Raw genomic sequence first — 23,033 nt, 5'->3', positions numbered from 1 at the left:
AAATTCACACCGCATCTAGGCCCAGAGCTAGAAAAACTAGACATCCGCCCCGTCACGTACAACGGAGACCGCATACCAATGGCGGGGTTCAGACCTTTGAACTTCGAATTTCGAGGCCGGTCAGCATACTGCAAGCTTTACGTATCGGAGAAAGGCCCGTCGGTCTTAGGATGGCTAGATCAAGGCGACCTGGGCATCAAGCTGGATCCGGGAGGCAAAGAACAGATACTACTAACTGACCAGGAGGCGTTGCCCGGTCTTGACAAATGGAGGAGTGAATACCCCAAGGTGTTCGGAGGCACAGTAGGAAGGCTGGAAAAGTTCGCCCACAAAATCATCCTGAAGGAAGACGCCGTACCTGTAGCCCACAAAGCAAGAAATGTCCCGTTAGCAGTAAAGGAAGCAGTACGGGAGGAACTCCAAGACTTGGAAAGGAAGGGGATCATCGAGCCCATCACATGCGCCGAGTGGCTGGCGCCCCTGGTAGTAGTTAAGAAACCCAGTGGAAAGGTCCGGCTGTGCGTCGACTTGCGGGAACTGAATAAGAACATTGTGGTGGAAAGGTTCCCCTTGCCCAGAATAGAGGAGATGCTGGCTAGCACCAGGGGAATTAAGTGGTACTCCACTATAGACTTGACTCCGCGTACCATCAAATAGCTCTGCACCCGGAAAGCCGGAAACTAACATCTTTCATCACCCCGTTTGGGTGCTATCAGTTCCGCCGGATGCCATTTGGACTGGCCTCAGCAGCGGCGGTGTTTCAGAAGATGATGCACCAATTGTTCAAGGATATCACCGACGTTCAATACTTCCAGGACGACATCCTGGTGATGGGGAGAGACAGACCTGACCATGACGTGAAGCTTGGAAAAGTATTGAAGATCCTAGAAAGAAAAGGACTCACGGCAGAATGGTCCAAGTGCCGGATAGGGATGAACTCGGTGACCTACCTAGGGCATGAGATAGGAGTGCAAGGAGTGACTCCTAAAGCAGAAAACGTAAGGGCGATCTGCGAAGCACCACCCCCCACCAACAAGGAAGAGGTCAGGTCATTCCTGGGAATGGCAGAGTACTATGGAAAATTTGTGCAGCACTTTGCCTCCAAGACTCATCACATGAGACAGCTGACAAAAGAAAACACGGAATTCTGCTGGTCAGAGGATACACAAAGGGAATTCGAGGTCATCAAAAAGGAAGTGGCTGGAGCAATACCACTCCAAGGGTACGACCCTCAAGGAAAGACCGTACTGACCACTGACGCCAGCGATAAAGGATTAGGTGCTGTTCTCATGCAAGACCGAGGACAGGGAAGGCTGGAAACATTAAGCTTTGCCTCACGCACACTGAGCGAAACAGAAAAAAAGTACAGCGTGATAGAGAAAGAGATGCTGGCAGTGGTGTGGGCTACCACGAGATTCAGACAATTCCTGTGGGGCACACGGTTCCAGTTGCAGACTGATCACAAACCGTTACTGAAAGTGCTAACGTCGAGCGGACACGCAGATGCCACGCCCCGAATATAAAAAATGACACTGAAACTACTTGAATTCAGGTATGATGTGGAACATATATCAGGCAGCAAAAACAAAGTCGCAGACTATTTGAGCAGAGCGGCGGCTATGGAACCGAGTGAGGAAGACAAGGCAGGGACAGAAGAGTGGGTAGCACTAATGGAGGATCACGAAAGGGTCATCAGCCTTCAAGAATGGAAACAGGCGTATGAGGAAGACCAGACATTAGAAGAGGTGAAGGTATACATCACCCAAGGATGGCCTGATAAGAGACACACCCGTGGGGAACTCAACCCCTACTTCGAAGTCAGGGAAGAACTGTCCATGGACAACCAAGGAATATTCATGTATAGAGGTGAGAAGGTCGTCCCCCCAACAAGCATCATCCCCAGACTGCTGGACATGCTACACGAAGGACACCTGGGTATTGGTAAACTCAAGCTGAGGTCCAAGCAAGACTATTGGTGGCCAGGAATGGATATAAGAGCAGAACGGCATGTAAGAGATTGTGTAAGGTGCCAAGGTGCTGACAAGACACTCAAACCACTACGCCCAGCACTGGGTACATTCGAACCTCCGAAAAATCCGTGGGAAGAGATGTCAGTCGACATCCTAGGCCCGATCCTAGACACACAAGGAGTCCAAAAGTATGTGTGTGTCCTAGTAGACAAATATTCGAAGTGGCCAGAAGTGAAGATAGAGGAAACAATGGATACAGAAACAATAGTTAAATTTTTGGCAGACACCTTTGTGAGGGAGGGCATCCCGAAGTCCATCCTCAGCGACAACGGGCCCCAGTTCAGATCGGAAAAATGGAACAACTTCATGCAAAGAAATGGCATCCTGGCGAAGCACACATCCATATACCACCCAGCGGGGAATGGCCAAGTAGAACGCTTCAACAGGGTAGTGATGGGATCAATCCAAGCAGCCATCTCGGACAACAAAGATTGGGAGAAGGACATTTGGCACATGTTGTGGGCATACAGGATCACTCCCACAGGCACCGGCTATAGCCCCTTCCAGGTATTGCGCGGCCGGGAACCATTCACCCAAGACAATCGGGTGTGGAAAGAAAAGACAATAGTAAGCGAATGGTCCCCTGCAGTGGTGCGTGCTAACATAGAGAAAGCACAAGCGGTCTACACAAAACATTACAATGAGCGGAAGGACGTGAAAGACACTGAACTCAAAGAAGGGGAATGGGTGAGAGTAAAGTTGCCCATACTACAAAGGAAGGGAGAGAGCAAATACAGCAAGCCTATGCAGGTGAAGGAAATTAAGGGCCGAGCGGCCAGATTGAGTGACGGAAATATATGGTCACAAGACCGCATGGCAAGATGCAATAAGATCCTAACGTGGGACTATGGAGGAGTAGACAAAGAGGAAGGAGAGAATGAGCTCGGCCAACAAGAACATCAGGAGGATGAACCTGCAACGAGAGGAGAAGAACAGCGACAAGTGAAAGCGAGAAGCATCGAGCAAGAGCAGAGGGCTGGTGAGAACCGGAGTGATATGAATGGACAAGGAGAGGCACGAGGAAGCAGAAGGAGTGGCGAGGAAGAGAACCACACCACCCCGGTAAGACTGACCCGGAGCGGCAGGGCGGTGATAAAGCCCACAAGGTTCAGAGACTATGATCTGAGCGACGGACTGTAAGTTACAAATGTTTGTGTGGAAAAAGGGGAGATATGTAGTGACGGTCTAGTCTACGCACGTCACGCCGGCGACGTGACGTGCTGGCGGCCATCATTGGCTGCGCGCGCATCAGTGCGAGTGGCGCGAAGAGCGCGAATTGCGAGAGCACAGCCGGTAAGCAGCAGAGGCTCTTTAGGAGTATCATAGAAATAAACGTGGTTACCGTAATCTGGCTCCTGCGTCCTTATTGGTGGCAGTAACATCACTACACACTGCAAACGTTGGAACAAGCACTAGCAAAGCCAATAGGCATCGGGCTCTCAATACTGAGTTATTGGCTTTGTTATTGCATAGTGTGGGTGGCAGGACACTGCGTATGGTTAAACCGTGACTATTGCCTGTACTTTAAACATTGCGTTGTTGCACAAACTTTTTTATTTGCACTGAAACTGATTTTAAAATTTTAACAAACTGGACTATTTGCACTGTAACTGATTTTTTTAATGTTATAATACCAGGAAACTTCTCAGGACAACAGTAGTGGCTTTCTCGCTCGACCCCCGCGGTACCCGAATGTTAGACGAGACCGCATTGCACAGGGGTTGACGCTCTAGTTTTTCCTCCCTCCACCACCATTTCTATCACCCTGGAACGACCGCGCAGCGTGTGGGTGGCAGGACACTGCATATGGTTAACCCATGACTATTGCATACTCATTACACTGTTGCATTGTTGCACAAACTTGATTATTTGCACGGAAACAGATTTTTAAATTTTAACAAACTTGACTATTTAGACTGTAACTGATTTTAAAATTTTATAATACCTGGAAACTTCTCAGGACAACAGTAGTGGCTTTCTCGCTCGACCCCTGGGGTACCCCTATGTTAGACGGAACCGGATTGCACAAGGGTTGACGCTCTAGTTTTTCCTCCCTCCAACACTATTTCTATCGCACTGGAGCTGCTGCGCAGTGGGCGTGGCAAGCCCGTTGGTGCCCGGAGCGCGACCTGCGCCAGAACCCCTTGTCGAATTCTGCCCCAAACATACGGTAGTAAACAATTGCTTGAACTGGGAAGAAGTACATGTATACCACATAACATATCTTTGCTCTAAATGCTCCTTTCGGATTAATCCTGACATCCATTTTGTCTCTATGTCTACCAATAGGACAGGGAAAGGGCTGGAAATTAAAAACCTTGGAGCTCTGTAGTCAAACAAATATCAGCTGGAAGATTTAATTCCACTTTCCACCCCAGGCATAGTTTTTGTGACCGAAACCTGGACAGATAGTACATCATGTCCAGATTGAAACATTGCCTTACCAACAGGCTACGCTCTCTTTTCGCAGGACAGGGAGAAAAGCAAGGGGGCAGCATAGCAATTATTTATCGAGACTATTTAAACGTGCGCGTTGAGGCTATTTCTGTTCTGCCTGCAGAAGCATTGCATTTCTGTGTAAAGTTAAACAACCTCTCGACGTTCCAGGGGATACTAATATATCACCCACCCGGACCCAAAGCGGCCTTCTCTCAAGCACTTTTGGAGTCATAAACTGATCCTCACTCCCTTAAAATCCTCAGTGATTTTAACTATCACTTAGAATCTAAGAACAACTCGGATACAATCAGACTACTGGACAATCTTGAGGCTTTTAACTTAAATCAACTCATAACTGAATCTACTCACCAGGCGGGACACACGTTAGATGGTATTTTTACAAGCAATCTTGATATTAATCTGACTAATATATTAGCCCTTCCGTGGACAGATCATAAGGCTAATAGCAAGGTAAATGGGACCCCCTCAAGAGTTATGAAAGGCCAGGGAAAGGGAGGGGAATGAAAAAACACAATAAGAAAGCGATTTTCCCTCGATGGCCACAATATATTAATACAGATGTATACTTTTTCTAATCTTTGTTTTGGCAATCAGCTCAGTATGGGTGACAAATACACAACAATCTTATTTATTTTCTTTAAAACAGTATAAAGTTTTATTCATTATTTCCAGATCATCTCTTTTTGTACGAATCCTTTTTCATAGATGAAATTCATTTCTTATAAGAGTTTTTTTGATTTTCTGGTTTATAACCACTTTCAATATAGATATATAAATCTCACAAATCCAAATGCATTGGTATTTCATTCAAAAAAAGAAAAAGAAAAACACATCAATATATACATAATGTAAAATACAAGTCTATATACAAAAAGACATAATACACCAAAATAATTATACCCCTGGTAACCGTGTCATGGAGTCGTAAGACAAGCCGGCCCACAGCTACTTTTAAATTAGATTATTAAGAAGCTGAAGACCTAAATCCACGTTCTCCTGAAAGGACAAAAAAACTTTGGGAAAGGGGAGATCGATTTTTTTAGGATAATAACCTACAAAAGAAGCCCCTACAAAACGTAGGACTTCGTCCTGTGATGGTACTAGAGACCCTTTTCGAATAAACGATACTATAATATTGGGGGGAGCCAGAACTTCATCTCATTGAATTGTGATACATCATACAACAGGACCTAAACTGCTATAATCTCTTCTCGTGGGCAGGACTAGTAACTTATTGTGTCTCTTTGTCCCCTGGGTACATGTACTTGTCTATCTGGAAGAGGTCCTGAGGAAGGTGGCCTCGTGCCGCCGAAACGTGCGTCGACCAAGTGCGAAGTCTCACACTGTGTTTTGAGATTTACCGATTGGCAGGTTGCTCTGCCAATTGGATCCAGTTCCTTTTTTTCAGACTTTTGTTGGCATGAGTGTGGTGAGGGTATGATTGTGTGAGTATGTATGTGATGGACTGTTGGTTACCAGGGGTATAATTATTTTGGTGTATTATGTCTTTTTGTATATAGACTTGTATTTTACATTATGTATATATTGATGTGTTTTTCTTTTTCTTTTTTTGAATGAAATACCAATGCATTTGGATTTGTGAGATTTATATATCTATATTGAAAGTGGTTATAAACCAGAAAATCAAAAAAAAACTCTTATAAAAAATGAATTTCATCTTCATCTATGAAAAAGGATTCGTACAAAAAGAGATGATATGGAAATAATGAATAAAACTTTATACTGTTTTAAAGAAAATAAATAAGATTGTTGTGTATTTGTCACCCATACTGAGCTGATTGCCAAAACAAAGATTAGAAAAAGTATACATCTGTACTAATATATTGTGGCCATCGAGGGAAAAACGCTTTCTTATTGTATCAGATCATAAGGCTATTCATTTTAATATTAAAGTCACGCAGCCATACCTTCGTACACAGATTAAGTCATCCAAGGTACAAATTAGGCGCTGGAATAAAGTCAAGGGCAGCGACCTATAGTCGGCCCTTGGTCACTTTCCTGCCACCTTAATAAAGGATAATAATGTAGCAGCCTTGCAGTTTAACAGCTGGCAGCAGGCGAGCATGTGGCATCTAAAAAACTGGTGACGGTAAAGAGAGCCAAGATATCGTCACCTTGGTATACCCCAGAGCTAAAGTGCCTAAAAGTTAATTGCAGAAGAGCCGAGCAACTCTGGAGGCAAGACTACAATAATCAAACGAAATCAACATATAACTTAGCTATTCAACAATATAAGGAGGCAATTATTGCTGCAAAAAAAATCTTTTTTCACAACTAAAATAAAGGAGGCTGGTAACTCTACCAAGGAATTATTCAAATTTGTCAACATGCTGGCTAAACCGCAACAGGGTAATGCTTTCAAGCCTGATCAAGCTATGTGTAATAAACTCTCTGTATTCTTCCAAGATAAGGTGCAAGGAATTTATAATAGCCTCCTAAGCTCTCCGGGGTTTCAGGATAAAAAAGAACCACCAACGGGTTAACCTCATTGTAGACTATCTTGTTTCCAGACAGTAACAAACGATGAAGTACAAAAACGTTTGCTTTCCATAAAAACTGGCTCACCCACAGATCCCAGTCCCCCTACCATTATGCATGTGGCTGCCCAGAAGATCTGTGATAATCTCACCTCCTTATTAACCAAGTCCTGGAATCAGATTGCTATCCAGAAATTTGGAAAAAAGCATCTATTAGACCTCTCCAAAAATGGTTGGGCTTTAAACCCACTGTTAGGTAACAAAAGATCTTGCAAAAGATAGTGCATGTACTGTCTTAGGTAATAAAAGCAGTAACATTTGTCTGAGCTATGCAGGAAGAAAAACTGAATGACAGAAAGACAGGGTAATTAAGTACTGTAATTTCAGGTTTTATTAATACATTTCGGCTACCTGAGCTTTTGGTGTGAATCATTCATAAAAATGTAACAATGATAACAGAAAGCAATAAATAATAGGAAAGCACTGGTCAAATTAAAATTGGAGGTGAGCATGGGCAAAAACAACATTTGAAAAATCATGAATACGTTGTATTTGTCCCACATCTGAAGGATTAATTCACAATGGGGTAACCCAGTGTCCCTCAGAGCCTGGGCATTGATCAGTATACTAGAACAATTGGGTCTGTTGGAGCAAAAACATGAACTGGAGCCGGTCAAAGTACCTCAGCTTCGTAAATAGTAATATAGTATTTATGGCTCCTGGATCACCAAGGAAAGGCCATAATGCTGGATTCCAAACGTAGGGTCCAGTGGATCAAGAATCCTAAAAACACTAAATAATCGTCAAAGCTGGTCTAGATTGACAGTGGGTCTTTTTAGGTCCTAAGAGCTCACCTCCTATTGATTCTCCCTAACCATTTGGTTACAGACGTTCGTTGGTGACCCAATAGGCACAGATACTATATGATTACGAATGAAAACGAGTGCCTGAATGGTGCATTTGAGATCCACAAGATTTCCGATTGACACAAGTTTTTAATATGACTCCAGCTGAATTGGTCATGGACTATTATGTACTGTAAATTTAAATTATAACACATTTCCGAATATACAATTGTACTACTGGGCAGCTCAGTTGAAAGTAATTAACTGTTGGATACATGCCCCACAGCGTTTCAGGCAGATCGGCAAGGAATGGGAGAGGAAGGGGTCATGTCCGTACTCTACAATAGAAACAGATCCAGACTGCTAATTGGGCCAACTGCACACACAGTTAGTATATGGTACAAGGCGCATGCTAAGTTAGGATGGCAGGGGGTCATCACGCAAATTACACCACTATGGACCTCACAACGGCTTGGGAGACTTAGAAACAGTAAGGGTTTTAGTAAATGGAATGCCATAGGCATATCAACGGTGGGTGATCTCTGGAAGAAGGGCGAAAAGGTCACGTTTGAACATCTAAGGGCTCATTTTGAACTCGCCTCCACGGAGGTCTTCAGGTACACGCAGATTAGGCATGCACTGCAGGCAGGTTTAACTCCAGGCACCACCTTACCAGAAGCTACTCCACTAGAAGATAGGTTATTGACTGAATATATGCAAAAAAAGGTCACCTCCTCCACTTATAGTAAGTTAGTTAACAACTTGCCGGACCCCATGCTGACACTTAGACAAAAATGGTCTGTGAATTTGGGAGAATTTGATGACTCGGATTGGAAAGGGACAATATCATCCCCTCGTGAGGTTGCAATACCCTCACGTTTAAGGTTGGTACAACTAAAAATACTTCATCGGACATACTACACTAGAGTGACCCTTTACAAAATAGGGACGGCTTCTCGTCGGTTCTATTTGAGAGGTTGTGGGGAGGAAGGTACTTTCTACCATACTATCTGGGAGTGCCCGAAGATTATGGCATACTGGGTTAAAATAATGAGGACTGTATCACAAACTGTGGAGGTGTCTTTGACTCCGGAACCAAAACGATGCTTACTAAATATGTGGGAACCGAATTATTTGAACCATCCAGCGCAAGATTGAGTAACGTTGGGACTGATGTTTGCTAAGCGAAATATTGCGAAGATGTGGGGCTTAGGGGAGTTACCTAAATTGCAAGAGTGGTGTAAAGACATGGATGAAGCTATGGTGGCGGAGAGGGCGGCATATGTACACAGAGGGTGTCCTCAAAAATCCGAAAGAGCTTGGGGAGCCTGGAATAAATTCGGAGGATATATATGTGAGCCACCAAGCATAGAGATTGACCAGATGTCCGACTAAAGGAAAGTGGGGGGGGGCGAAGTTGATGCATTATTTGTGGGATCGTTCCTACTGCCATGTGTAAGACTGATGTCAGTGATGTCATAATTATATATGCCTGGAGATGTTGAGTAAATTTTAACGGGTGTGATTTTATATGATGCCTTAAGTTTACACAAAAAAAAAACTTTTAAAAAAATTATAACACATTTACACATGGGGTCTAAGGCAGAGTATTTACATTTCTTGTCACAGAGGCTGTGTTTTGCTTTTATTTAGTCCTGAAGACCATTATTGAGGTCTTGTTTTGATCACATCTTTTAAGGGTCGAAACATCGACGGTTCACATATCTAGCCTCTACCAAATCTAAAGCCAGTTGACAGCGGGAGAGACAACATTTCCTAAACACACACTATTGAGAATTGTGAATGTGTTTGTTTGGCACAGGCATTTTTCAAATCATTTCAATATAGTAATTCTGTCAGATATTTTATCTATATCTATTTCTACTGAATCACCTTCTTTCACCTAAAGCACTACACAAGCACTTTCTTCTGTTTATATAAAGAAGCAGCCTTCTATGTTTGTTTAATGAGATTCTGATATTAAAGAATTGAATACATTCAAAAAATGTGAAACGAGACCTGTAGGAGGCTGGCTTAGCGTACGGTGCACACTTATTTAAGTGATGCACCTTGCACTAAACCAGGCAACCCTTATGGTGGTTTTATTGGTCTTTGATAACCATAAAAAAGCTCTCAAAGTGGTAGCTGTGGAGAGCTGTCTTCATGCTTATCTTGAAGGAGTGTTAAGCAGCTTGTTTCACCAGTTTAATCAATAGTGTGAGTTCAATGAAAAGGAACGACAGAGAGTTTATATAAAAATACTTTCATTTATTACACAACACATTACTATGCCTCCTACCCGGAACACATTATTGTCGCCAGGGGGAGACCAAACCATATACAAAAAAAGTGGAATGCGAACTGCAGAGGAGGACGAGACTTAGACCAGAAGACCCAGAGGAGCCGGTGACACAAGGAACCACCCGAGATAAGTACCCAGGAACCCCACGGAAGCTGTGTGCAGAGTGGAAGCGCACCTGTACCCAATGGAAGTCACGGAGACGTCACAGTTGCAGTTTTGCAGAAGAAGGACCCTTCCCAGAGAACCCCGAAGAATTCCCTTGGAGGATGGAAGGTTGGAGAGCCACCAAACCTGTGGATGCCCCAGGAACCAGGTTACCTCCATCAGTGAAGCCAGGTGCATAGAGGAGATGTTGGAAACCTCCATAAACGACAATGGAAGACTTGGAAGAAAATTATTCTGGAAAAGAAGGTGAAGAAATCTGTGTAATCCAAGGGTGAATTTTAGAAGTGAAGAACCTTCAATCAGAGGGGACAGAGTCTATGCTACTCAGGAGTGACCAGGAGGCACGGAAGAGCAATGCCCACAGATGTCGGTAGGTTCAGGAGAGTCGGCGGTGACCTTGTTGCTGCAGCTGTGAAGACAGGTAGACACTGAGGGACACCAGGAGCCACTCACGAGCTGTCCCACTTCGGATGTCGGTGACTAGGTGGTCGGTGTTCGGAGGAAGCACCAACAAGCCTTGGTAGCTGCAACAGGCTTTAAAATATTGTAGTCCGCCACTGATTTTCTCCTCATCAAGCTGGCCACAAAAGAGTCAACAGGAACTGACTTCAGACCTCACCGAATCAGATCAGACAATTCAACCTTATAGGCAGACAATACACAATTTATTCAAAAAATGGAAGGCACAGAAGACCACTCTGAGTCAAGACTTGGTGATTGTCTTCATACCTTATATGCATGGACGATAATTAACCACCAAAAACCTCAACACTGCAAAGACACAGATCTTGATCTGTGGACAGTGGCACGAACGCCAGCTTTCAGACATATTGCCCAAGGAGCTAGATGCCCTGCTAGCTACATCAAGAAAAGTAAGAAACCTAAGAATACCCATGGACTCACACCTGTTCCTGATACCACATTCAAGAAGGTCACAGGGAGCACATTTAACATAACGAAAACGCTGTGATGCATCTTTCCATTTCTCAGATACCAACAAAATTTACAAGCTATCCTCACTCTTGGGATTCTCAGACTCGACTAAGTAAGCAGTCTATACCTTAAAACCCCCTCTCCATAATGTGCAAAATTCCCAAAATCCAGGAAGAATCTTTCTCCACTCTCACCCCAGATGGCACGTGTAACCAATCCTGCAAACTTCACTAGCTACCTGTAGCTAAGCGCTCAATTTTCTAAGCACTTATCTCCAAAGGAAAAGGACCACTATACTCACAAATCAACCAGAAACAAAATAGGACACTACACTCCAGGCTAGTGCCCAATATCCCCTTACCACCTTGTAAAAATAAATCCATAAGATGGTCTGCTTTCCCAGTACTTGCCACCAAGCCTGCTCAAAGCCAGCTCAGATTTGAAGCAACCAGGGGCATTTACGTTTCAGAAGAACAGTGAAAACATGTTTGTTCCCAAGATAATTACATCAAGCGCCAACCCTTCGAAGGAACCCAAAACGATAATCCTTCCACCAATACAAGCATGGTAAAGAACTCTGAAACAAGTCAGACCAGCACACTATACCAAGAGGAGACACTGGTATATATCCAACTTGAGCAGCGCCACCGAACATGATCTCACAATACAAATAGAATAAAATATCTATGCCATTCAAAACAAAACTAAAAGTACCTGCTGCCATACTGTAACAGAAGATCCTCAACCTGCCTAATGACACATGGGACTCTAAACCATAACACCTCCCAAACTCAGACTTCACAAACATGATAAGCTAGTTCTAGCCTATCTTCTACCAGATGGAGGACTGCAAATCTAGTCTTTATAGCGGTCCTCACAGTATCAATTTAATGAAATCTATGGCATCATATTATCCGTGCTCGAGTCGGGGTACCACGTGGGTGGACGGCGTCCCCCCACTGTTTTTACCGGGAGCTTTATAACTATAAACTGCAACTGAGTGCAAGCCACCTTTTGTGACGTCACTTCCTGTTGTGACGTCAGCGTCCCCCCACTTCTTTTTTTAGGACTTGTGCCCTGCATATTATATTTCAATTCAATACTCGATCCCTTATTGTCAAAGGGATAGGACCACGTATAAGGTATAAATGGACCAGTGGAACCTTGCTGACTACTTGATGGAACAGATATAGGCTATACCAACAAACTTAAATAACAAGTCATTACATAAAGGAGGACTGTAACACAGTAAATCCAAGCAGGTCTCAGATCCCCCTCCTTCATTCTTTAATGACACCTGTAATCTCTTGCAATCCATAAGACTACAGCGTGTGTGATCTCCTGCCACAGCTAGAACAAGAAAATGGATCAAGAAAGTAAGTCTTGACTCTAGACATTATTTATTTTCATATAATTATTTGAAATATGTCATACATTATATAATTGATGATGGAGAAAGTTTCCATAAGCAGTATTGCCTAGTATTCTGTCCTTGTTTCCTGTGACTGTGCAGCAGTAGGTAAAGGGCAACTAAATCATTTTAATCCCTGTTTGTGAACAATCTGTTAACATATTTCCCCTTATTTGAAGGTGACGATGTTGTAACTCATACCTAGGACTTTTCTTGTGTGCCTTTTCATTAACGACATCCAGAAGATAATACCCAACCCCACATCCTATTTACTCAGTAATACATTGTGTTTTCATTCTTTCCCTTACATGTTTAAGTGGGTGCTTTCTGGATTTTTACATTTAAGTTTTCGAATGGGCAGGCGTTTGTCCTTTTACATTTACATTTACATAACTCAGCACAGAGTGCTATTTATGTGGACTGGAGCTTGGGCTTGCCAAATGTGGACAGGAAGCACTGTGCAAATACTACTGCAATGTATACTATCTCACAAACCTTTTTTCCCTCTTCTATCCTTCCGCTATCTTTCTGAATCCAAATAATTGACTAACCTATCCACCACTTAAATCACTTTCATATTTCACTATACAAATTCAACACTAATCCTTTATGCATTCCGGAAGAGTGTGCTACTCGCAGAAAAAGAGCTTTGACGCCTCATCAGGGGTAGTAAACGCTATATAATTACAATTACATGCAAATAATGTTGTTTCTTTCTTCGGTTTTACATCCTTATATTGTATGTTCTCCCACAAAGCCTCTATATTCCCATCCCTTGCTCAAACAAGCACTGGCGTTGCCAATAGGTTTCGCATTTGGAAAGTTGGAGCTATTGGTTTTGTAAATGACATTGTATATTTATATATTGTTATTGACAATGCCAATAACGATATATAAATATAAAATGTCATTTACAAAACCAATAGCTCCAACTTTCCAAATGCGAAACCTATTGGCAACGCCAGTGCTTGTTTTAATTTTTTTAACTGCAACTAAATGATACCTATATACATTTTCAATGATACAGTAGAAGAAAATAATGCAAAAGTAGCCCAAAAAGAAGCCCCCCGCCAGGCATGGATTTTTTTAAAATGTTTTAAATGAAAATAACTGAAAGACACAATGCTCGTGTATTAGCTTTAACATTTCTTGTCACGAGTGCTTGCCACTTTTGCGGTTTTAAGTAGAGGATATGTCTCTATTATTGTTGTTGTGTTCTCATTATTACGATTTGCTAAAGGTGTTGATAATGAAAATATCTTGAATGTTCAGTGGTTTCGTGCATTATTGAGGTTATATGGGGTTCTCTTTGTGGTTAGTGGATGCGGGGGCGCAGGGATCTGTGCTTGACTGTTTGCACTGCCTGGATGTATATGTGCGTTGCTAGTTGTCGAGGCTTGTGTTTATCTCACTGCAGTGATGTTGACAATGACATAATAGCCTATACGTGTCTCCTTGCGCTTTCTGATCACCCACTCCATCCACTTCGCACGACTCCTTTTTGTGGTCGGTCGTAGAAGACATATTTTGGCATACACTTTGTACTGTATTCCTGTCAGAGGCTCTGATCAAACAGAGAACCAGCACATGACAGAGAAGCATGAAAGTTGGCAAAATAATGGAGCCTGCCTCGAACCAGACCCCATGTGTTTATTTGGAAAACAAGGTATGCACAAAACAGTGAAACTGAAACAAACACGATGGAACACTATCTGAACAGGACGTTTCCATCTTAACAGGCCTTGCCAAGTCAGGCTAAGGCCACCTTGCTGGTCAAGATGAATGAATTGTCCTTCCACTGCCTCCCGCTGAAGATGTGAGTGCCTTGTTGAAGAGAGGGTCTGGGTGCATGGGTTGCTGAGTTTCAGTTTGGGGCGCTGGTAACCACCGATACCCTCTGCACGGGATACAAGGGGGAGGGGGTGCAGGGTTCTGTGCATCCCGTGCAATGGAAGCTAGTTGTTCTGCAACTGCAGTGACGTCACGCCGTATATCAGACAGCTGTGTCTAGGGCTGAAACATGAGCATTATAAATATAATAAAGTGTGCGTGACATCACCCCCTAGAGTACATCGGAGCAGGATATGGGGCGGTGACATCCAGTGGAATAATTGCTGACTTTTTTATTACAGAACTATGTCTCACAGGAATGTTTTCTGTTAATCGTGTCAGCGATGGTGATATCAAATATTTTGCAAACCTGTAATTAGTTAGAAGAAAGCGTCGTTTAAAAACGTGACTTCGGTGTGACTAAAGGCACAGCAGATGTTTTATGTGCGCGGAGGGAAGCCGGATGGGGGCGGGAGAGCCTGGTGGGGGGGCGGGAATGCGAGCGAGGGGAGGAGAAGTGTGGCAGGCAGATTAGGGAGATGCGCGTGCTTGTGTGGTCACGTGACCCGCTTTTGTGGTCACGTGACTCACAAGCACTGTGGAAAAACCGCAGTGGTTTGACGAGTCGATCGAGCCCTTGAATTTTCGCCTATTACATTCGCAAGCGAATGAGAATAGGCGAAACCTAAAAAGTGGCCTGGTCTTCAAACTTTTGATTGTACTCTCTGCTTTCATTGAAAGTCCTCTTAGTATCCTCCATCCTCTACACGTCTACTCTCATTGAGTGTAGCCTACTCTGGTCTATGACTGTCTGACATACTTTCTATGATAGTATACCTGACCTCATAGATCACAACCTCTCCTTCATTAAAACAATAAGCCCTACAACCGAACATTACCTAAACTTCTTTCGTCTATCTATTCATCCCATTAATCATTTGCATTAACTTACTTAGTCGCCACTAATGACCAAACCTTACTCCTACTCCTACTCCTCCCCTGACTATCCACACTTCAGGAAACTACTTAAGACTACTTTGTTCCGAAAATTCCCCATCAGCCCGCACAGTCCAATGTGCAGAGATACCCCTTCGGGGGTGATTCAGGCGCTGTATAAAACCTACAAATAAAAAATAAATAAAAAGTAATCTACCATAAAGAAACCAGAATAAATGCATGGAATGGTTTCCTTGAGAGCACAAAACTAATCCCAATAACCAAACAACCAACAAATAACAATTGGATTAGCCACAAACCTTGGATTCCAGAGTAGCGTGCATCCCACCGTAAAGCGTTTCAATGCCTCGTCATGGGTAGTAAGTGCTGCATAAATGCAATCACAATGTAACAAATAAACTATCAACCCAATGAAGGACATGCAGAGGTAATCAGACATGGAAGCATATCGCATTAGAAAATGCATATCTATCTCTCACTTCCTCATCCATCACACTGTTAAGTGATGCATTCCAAAGCATAATACCTCACACATGTCAACATTTTCAAATTAGGAAGTAGGAGATCTCCTGTCTGAATCGGGCCTATTGCCATGTATGGATAACCGCACCTTGAGAGTCATCACGCACACCTTGGAAGCACTTCACATGTAGGCTCAAAGCAAAGACAACACTTTTCCAAACACATGCCCCGACAGTGTAGCAGGCTACCTGAATGAGTAAGCGATATAAAAACTCTAATACAAAGAAAGAGAAAGGCACTCGTAAAAATCAAACTACACCTTTCCTAGGTTCACGGGGTGCGACTACGGGCAACAAAAAAGAATCTAAAGCGGCTCCACCCACCCCGTGAAGCTGACAGCTCGTTTACGCTCCGCCAATAACAGGAGCCGCTTTGCGAGAATTTTTTTTTTTTTTAACTAACACTGATTTGCCAGAGTCCTACCACTCCGACCTCTTATGCATTCATAGCTCTTTCTACAAAATGTTACTAGCACGGACTAGGCTAGTCCTACTACTTGGCGTCCCGGTGCCGGCTCGTCCTCTTTCAATGTCCATACCTCTCCCACAGAGCCTGCGTTTCACGCCGCAGCTCCTCTTCCTCGTCCACAGGACCTGGTTCTTGTTCCACCTGCAGGGCGGGCTCATTCCCCTTCCCCCGCACCTCTGGCCCATCCTCCTCCTCGAGGGTCCGCAGCTTCGCTTCTTCAGAGGATCCCTCTACACCCGCACTTTCCATGCCTGGTCTAAACATGAGGGGACATTTACTTTTCAGTGTTCCGCGTACGTCACTTCCTGTACACTACTAATTACGCATAAGTGATGGGCTCCTATTGCCCTTAAATCTCTACCCGTGTCCACAACCTGTCCTCTCGTACATAGTGCGACCGCTAAGGTTTGCGCAAAGAAACTCGAGAAGAGTTCACGTGAATTGTATGATTTTAAGACCGGGAACGCTGCTGAAAGTAATTAGTGTGCATCTGACTCATAGATAATACTCAGAGATTTAAGTGGGGTGAAAAAGCTGGGAGTGGGGGCCGGGGGTCTCTTAATGTAATTAAGGGCATTGCTCAAAAACACGTAAGCTAAAAACCTGCGCTTAGCATATATAGTTTACCGCCCGACCAGTATTTTGATGCCTCTGTCACTGCATCCAGATATATAATACAACGTGTACAATTACAGCTACAAACCAGGACTATTGAATTTGTCAGTGGTTGTGGGTTGCATAGGATGAATAAGCACCAATTTGGCTTATAATGTTGAAAATGGTTCAAGTCTGAAATGATGAGACTGTGAAAGAACTATAACGACACTCTTTGACTTTACTTACAGCACAGGCAGTGAAGGGTGGTACTGCTGTCTGTAACATTCTAGTGTTTCTGTTCCCCTCCGGGCTGAGCCCCGGAAGCACCCCCAAACATTGTTGCACTCTCTGGCCAGGCATGGCCAGAGAGCTTAAATAAAGGGACCGGAGTCGCTCGTGACTTCCGGTCCAGACGAGCAGTGCAGCGTGTGTGTGTGTGTGTCATCTTAGTTCACTAGCCAATAATTGATATAGTCCACGTGTTTCTCCTGAACGCCCTGGCCGTGTCTTGCACTCTGACACTGGCGACGAGGGTGGGATCAGGCTGATTACAGCGTCAGAAGACGACAAGCCTCTCGGAGTTAATATTAGTGCAAAGGTAGATAATATTGTGAAGCTAAACCTTGACCCACTGATTAACCGTACCAGAGAAGAACTAACCCGACTGGATAATTTGCATCTCACAATTGGTGGAAGGTGCAATGTCATTAAAATGCTCTTCCTGCCCAGATTTCTGTATTTCTTTCGTACCATATGTCTGGAGTTCACCCTCCAACAGTTTAAAATCATTGAGACTATGTTTTCCAGATTATTTGGGGTTTTAAGAAACCGCGACGTGCATTTAAATGGATTATGCTGCCTAAGGAAAGAGGTGGACTAGGTATGCCTAACTTCAAACTATATTACTGGGCAACAGTAATTAGATATAGTAAGATCCTGATATCTAAAGAAAATAGCAATCGCCCTATTCCAACTCCGCAAGAATTGATTCTGGGAGCTGGGTGCGAGAGATGTCTTTGGCGACATGTTAATGATAATTATTTCAAGAAAGTGAAACTTAAGAGCATCACTAGCATTTATAAAGTCTGGAGCAATATAAGAAAACTGCTAGGACTGAGCCAGTATTCATTCTACACACCAGTTAACCATAATAATGATTTACCATCAAATTTTCAGGATAGCTGTATGACTAGATGGAAAGAGGCAGGGTTTAATCAATTAGGCTGTTTTTTTGCACCTAGTGGCTTAAAAAGCTTCTCAGAGCTGCAGTCGGAATATGACATCACCCATAGGGATTTTTTAAAATATTTGCAGATTAGGGATTATTTGTTAAAAAAGTAGGGGGGAGAGAAAAATTTCAAATCAGTACCACAATAGAAACCATATGTAGGCAAAACACCCCGAAAATCCGGGAAATGTATGCAATATTGAGTGAAAACTTCCCAGATGACATGGCCAAACAGCTAGCTGATTGGCAGACCAGACTAACAATTCTCCCCTCAATTCCCGAACGCGCGTATGAAATATCGCAAACATGTCTTATGTCTATAAAATTGCAGGCACAATTCTATAAAACTTTTTTTTCCCTCTACTATACACCTCATAAGATTGCAAAATGGACATCAGGAAAGGGAACATTATGCCTGCGCTGTTCACTATACGCAGCCGATATAACTCACATGTTCGCTTCCTGTAAGACATTATCTAATTTGATAAATGAAATATCTGACTTTTTATCAGGGATTTTTCATGTGAGAATGACTATTGCAACCGAAGAGATCATGTTAGGAGTAGCCAATAACCAACGGCCTATACATATGCAAGGCCTGATTTTCATAGCTATGGCGGTTCTCCGACTCTGCATAGCCTCTTCTTGGCTTGACCAAAACCCTCCGGCTTTTGTACAATGGAGGACAAGATTATAAGCGATATGTAGTTTGGAGGTGGCAATATATAAAACCAAGGGCAGTAACAAAAAGAAAAGAGGTATGCAGATTTGGGGACCACTACTTCAGTGGATACAAAACCACACCTAGGGAAGCTTAACTTGAGCTACTTAATGTATTATCTGTATGTATTTATGATTGGTTATTGTGGCGGTGTTGTTTTTTCTTTTTTGGTTGCTGTATGTTTTCTCTCTTTCTTATCTTTATTTTTACATGCTTTTTGTTTGGTATGATTTAATACCTTGGTCTTGGGGGGGGATATAACTGTAAAAAAAAACTGTGAATAAAAATATTTTAAAAAAAAGAGAGAATCGATTGAAATGTACATTACATTTTTAAAACAAAAACAAAAAAAACAAAAAAAATAAGACGACGAGCCCTGAAGAAACGAAAGAGCCGCATCTGCAGCACCTGACGGTAATGGCGGCGTGAGAAAAGACAACCAAATCAAGCGCCAAGCATCCGGTGAGCAGCGCGACAACAAGGAATACCTGGCGCGAAGTCAGAGTGCCTGCGCGTATCTCGGGAGAAGTCTGCGACGTGTCTCGTAGCGGCCCGCACCGCCGAACCAAGTGCGTGCATGCGCAGTGGCAGCCGAAGGTCTGACACCCCTGGCACAGCGCGCATGAAGAGCGCGAAAACACAGAGCTGCAGTCAGGCCCCAGCGCGTTGCAGGAGAGGAAGCAGCCGGCGAGAGTTAAACGTGGCACACTCCCCAACACAGTCAAGGCACTGACTGAAGGCAGTGAAGCCTTCCCACACAACAAGCATTAGTAAACTCATGAGCATTGGCAAAGCACAGTCGCCCAAATAACCAAGCATTGGTAAACTCATGAAAAACATTGGCAAAAGCAATTCCTCACTAAACAAGCACTGACAAAGCCAACTGCAGCAAGGACCACGCCAAATCAGTGCCTGACCAAGAGGAAATAAAACAAATGCCCCAAGCCATCAACCATTGGTGAATGCAACTGAGTTAGCACCCCAGTGACCGGCAACTACTGGCAGAAACGGAAAAAAAAGGCCGGGCAAATCAGCAAGAGGGCCATCACCACCAGATAAGTAAATCATGTCGAACCTACCAGCTCCAGCGGCCCAACAACAGGTGGCACTACCTGCGCAACCACAACCACCGTATCCAGTACACTCTCAAGTTCATGCTCTCCCTCCTTTCAGCGAGCTGATTGACCAGTCTACCGCGTCTCCAAGATGGAAGGTCTGGGCCGGACGCCTCGACAACTACTTTGTAGCCACAGAGAAACAGACGGGGCTGTTAAAAGATCACTACATCTACATTTAGCGGGGGATGAGATTTATAAGTTATTTGCGCACCTCCCAGCCACTGGTGCCCTCACTGACTATGACGCCGCAGTCAGAGCCCTAAATGCTCACTTTGACCCTCCAGCTCAACCCTCACTACGAGAGGTTCAAGCTTCGACAGGCCAGGCAGAGGGAAGGAGAGTCAATGGACGCATTCCATGCACGACTTCGGGAGCTAGCGAGCACCTGCACCGAGGACGATCAGACCAAGGAAGTGACGGCACAACTCATCCAAGGTTGTCGCAACAAGACATTACGGACACTCATACTTCGACAGCCACGGATCACGTTGAAGGAAATTCTGATCCTCGCTCGCTCGCACGGACTGTCCGACATCTGGGCAATGGAAACCGCACTTAACCAACAGGCTGATTAAGCGACCAACGTGAAAACAGAGCGAGTTGATGCAATCCGCATGACGTCTCGAGGTAGTAGAGGGAGATGGCCCGCCAGAATGACACAACGGGCACAGTGTGGATACTGCGGAAGAGAAGAGCACAATCCAGATAGTTGCCCAGCGAAGGGCAAGTCGTGTACCAAATGTGGCATCCTCAACCATTTCGCGAGTGTATGTCGAGGAGGTTCCTGAGGCAGGGGTCACCCAGGAAGAAGAACGCTGACAGGAGCAGTGAGGCACCTGTCACTTGAAGAACCCACAGCGTCACGTTCAACGAAGACACCCCCTCGCCACAATCCGCACCTCGATGATTCCTCGACGGATGAGGACAAAGAGTTCTATTTTGTGGCGTTCCCAGGCGACCTGAAGAGGAAACGGCGATCACAGCCAAAATGTAACATTGAGATTGATGGATCCTCGGTAACCGGTCTAATCGACACTGGAGCGACAGTTAACGTAATGGGTTTGCAGCACTACAAAAGCCTGAACCCGAGGCCACTACTCACACCGTCCAAAATCCGGATCATGACGTACGGAAGTCAAAAACCACTTCCCCTGAAAGGAAAGATGCTGGTACAGGTAAGATCGGACGACCAAGAAGTCACAACAACGTTCCACGTTGTGGACAGAAAAGCAGACATACTTGTCGGGAGTCATACTGCTGAAGATCTTAATTTAATTGCATTTGCGAATGCCGCAAATATACTCCAAACCGAGGACATCCTGGAACTATTTCCGCAGCTATTCAAGGGATTAGGGACCATAAAGAGACTTATGTGAGAATGGAAACAAGCGAACCGCTTGCCCTCTGCGCACTGTTGCAACCCACAGTGGATCTCTACATCATATACATCATATATTAAACCGGGTCATATGAAAACTCTTAAACCACAAAAAATTGTATTTCATATGTGTTTTACTGATTTAATCTCAGTTAAATTTCATACTTGATCAGTACATACAAAATTATAAATTCGATTTGTTCATCTAAGCAAAAAAAGACTTATATTGTTTAGACATTGCTATGAATTTTAAATTCTTCTAGTTTCTTTTCACGAAATTGCCCTGCCCAATGCATTTCGGGCCTCTTGGCCCTTCGTCAGGGGCGATACCTGCAAAGATAAAAAATGAGTGGTTGTCTTTTTTTGAAAAAACTGGAGTCATCTTCAATTTACAAGGTACATATGCGAGCCACAGTTTTATGGAGAAAATATAACATGAAGTCTGTTGTTCAAAAAACATATGATATGTGGAATATCGACGTGCAACTTCAAACAGTGAATCACATTCGCTAATTCAAAAAAACTCACTTGTGCCGTTTTAGCAGTGAAAACTCAATGTATATGCTGGTAACACGGTCAACTGGTCCGAATGTATAATGGGTAAGGTCAAATATTCTAAAAGGTCTGTAAAGAAACCGGAATAATTGGGGTTTAGTTTGCGAAGACGGGTGTACTTTATGACGAAAAAGTGGTGAAAGAAATGCGCTTACGTTTCAATGCAAAAAAAATTGCGCTGGAAAGACAGATCTTCCTGCTGAATATATTCATACAGGGGGGGACCCGGAACACTGCACCAACACGCAGTTCGATGGCATAAATCTGTAACAAGAAGCGGAACCTCTTATTTGAATCTGGATACTAGGTTTACAATTCCAAAATCGTAAAATCCTACAGTTCTAACTAAAAACGTAAACAAAGTGCCAAACACCACCAACATGCATGCTATGTCGTAAGACGAAGTGAGCAGTTTTCATTTCCTGAACTCCCGAAACTAACCTGTTCCGTTTTATCTTGCTCCTTGACTTGAACCAAACTAGGCGCGCCCGTATGACAAGCGTCTACTACCAGCTACCCTGCAGAAAACAATGATGTTGTCGGAATTGGTACCATAACTAACTCGACTCACACAAAATCGTCTTGCCTGTAAACCAGCGCTGCAATTACCTTAGTACAACGGTCTCAAATTCGAAAAACGTCCGGTCCCTCTGCGTAAACAACCCCAAGTGGTGAAAGTGGTTTGAGTTCAGTGTAAAGCGCGACGGCCTTATAAGATGACGTCAGTTGGTAGAAAAACAAAAATAAAAGACGGACCAAATAAGAACTAACGAGCAGAGGTACTGCTTGCACATGAAATATGTGAGGGTTTATAATAAAGAGATGTTGCGGTAATGTGGGGGGAATGCATAAATATGTATGAACCATGTGCTGCAATGGGTCATAGTACGATATTAAAAAATACAAACATATGAAAACTGTATAATTTGGAAACAAATATAGCAATAACAGGTCCTAATGCGTGCACCCTGTGTGCAAGTATCATAAATAACAACTTAGATCCACTCGATCATTG

The 23,033-nt window shown here is 43.6% G+C and overlaps 1 protein-coding gene across 2 annotated transcripts in view; it reads right to left on the bottom strand.

The window, feature by feature from the left end:
* Positions 1-16,697, bottom strand: part of ENDOV (endonuclease V) — a 190,491-nt gene extending 173,794 nt beyond the window's left edge. The window contains exon 1 of one of the 2 annotated variants that reach the window (XM_078654079.1): positions 16,492-16,697. In XM_078654079.1, coding sequence (XP_078510205.1) covers positions 16,492-16,685 — 194 coding nt within the window. In that variant the 5' untranslated portion in view covers positions 16,686-16,697. The remainder of the gene's footprint in view (positions 1-16,491) is intronic. The other variant, XM_078654080.1, reaches the window with a different exon arrangement.
* Positions 16,698-23,033: the final 6,336 nt, after the last annotated feature.

Source organism: Lissotriton helveticus, chromosome 7 (assembly GCF_964261635.1).
Source record: "Lissotriton helveticus chromosome 7, aLisHel1.1, whole genome shotgun sequence".
NCBI lineage: Eukaryota > Metazoa > Chordata > Amphibia > Caudata > Salamandridae > Lissotriton > Lissotriton helveticus.
Note: the sequence above shows the minus strand (reverse complement) of the source record. Positions and strands in the feature narration are given on the sequence as shown.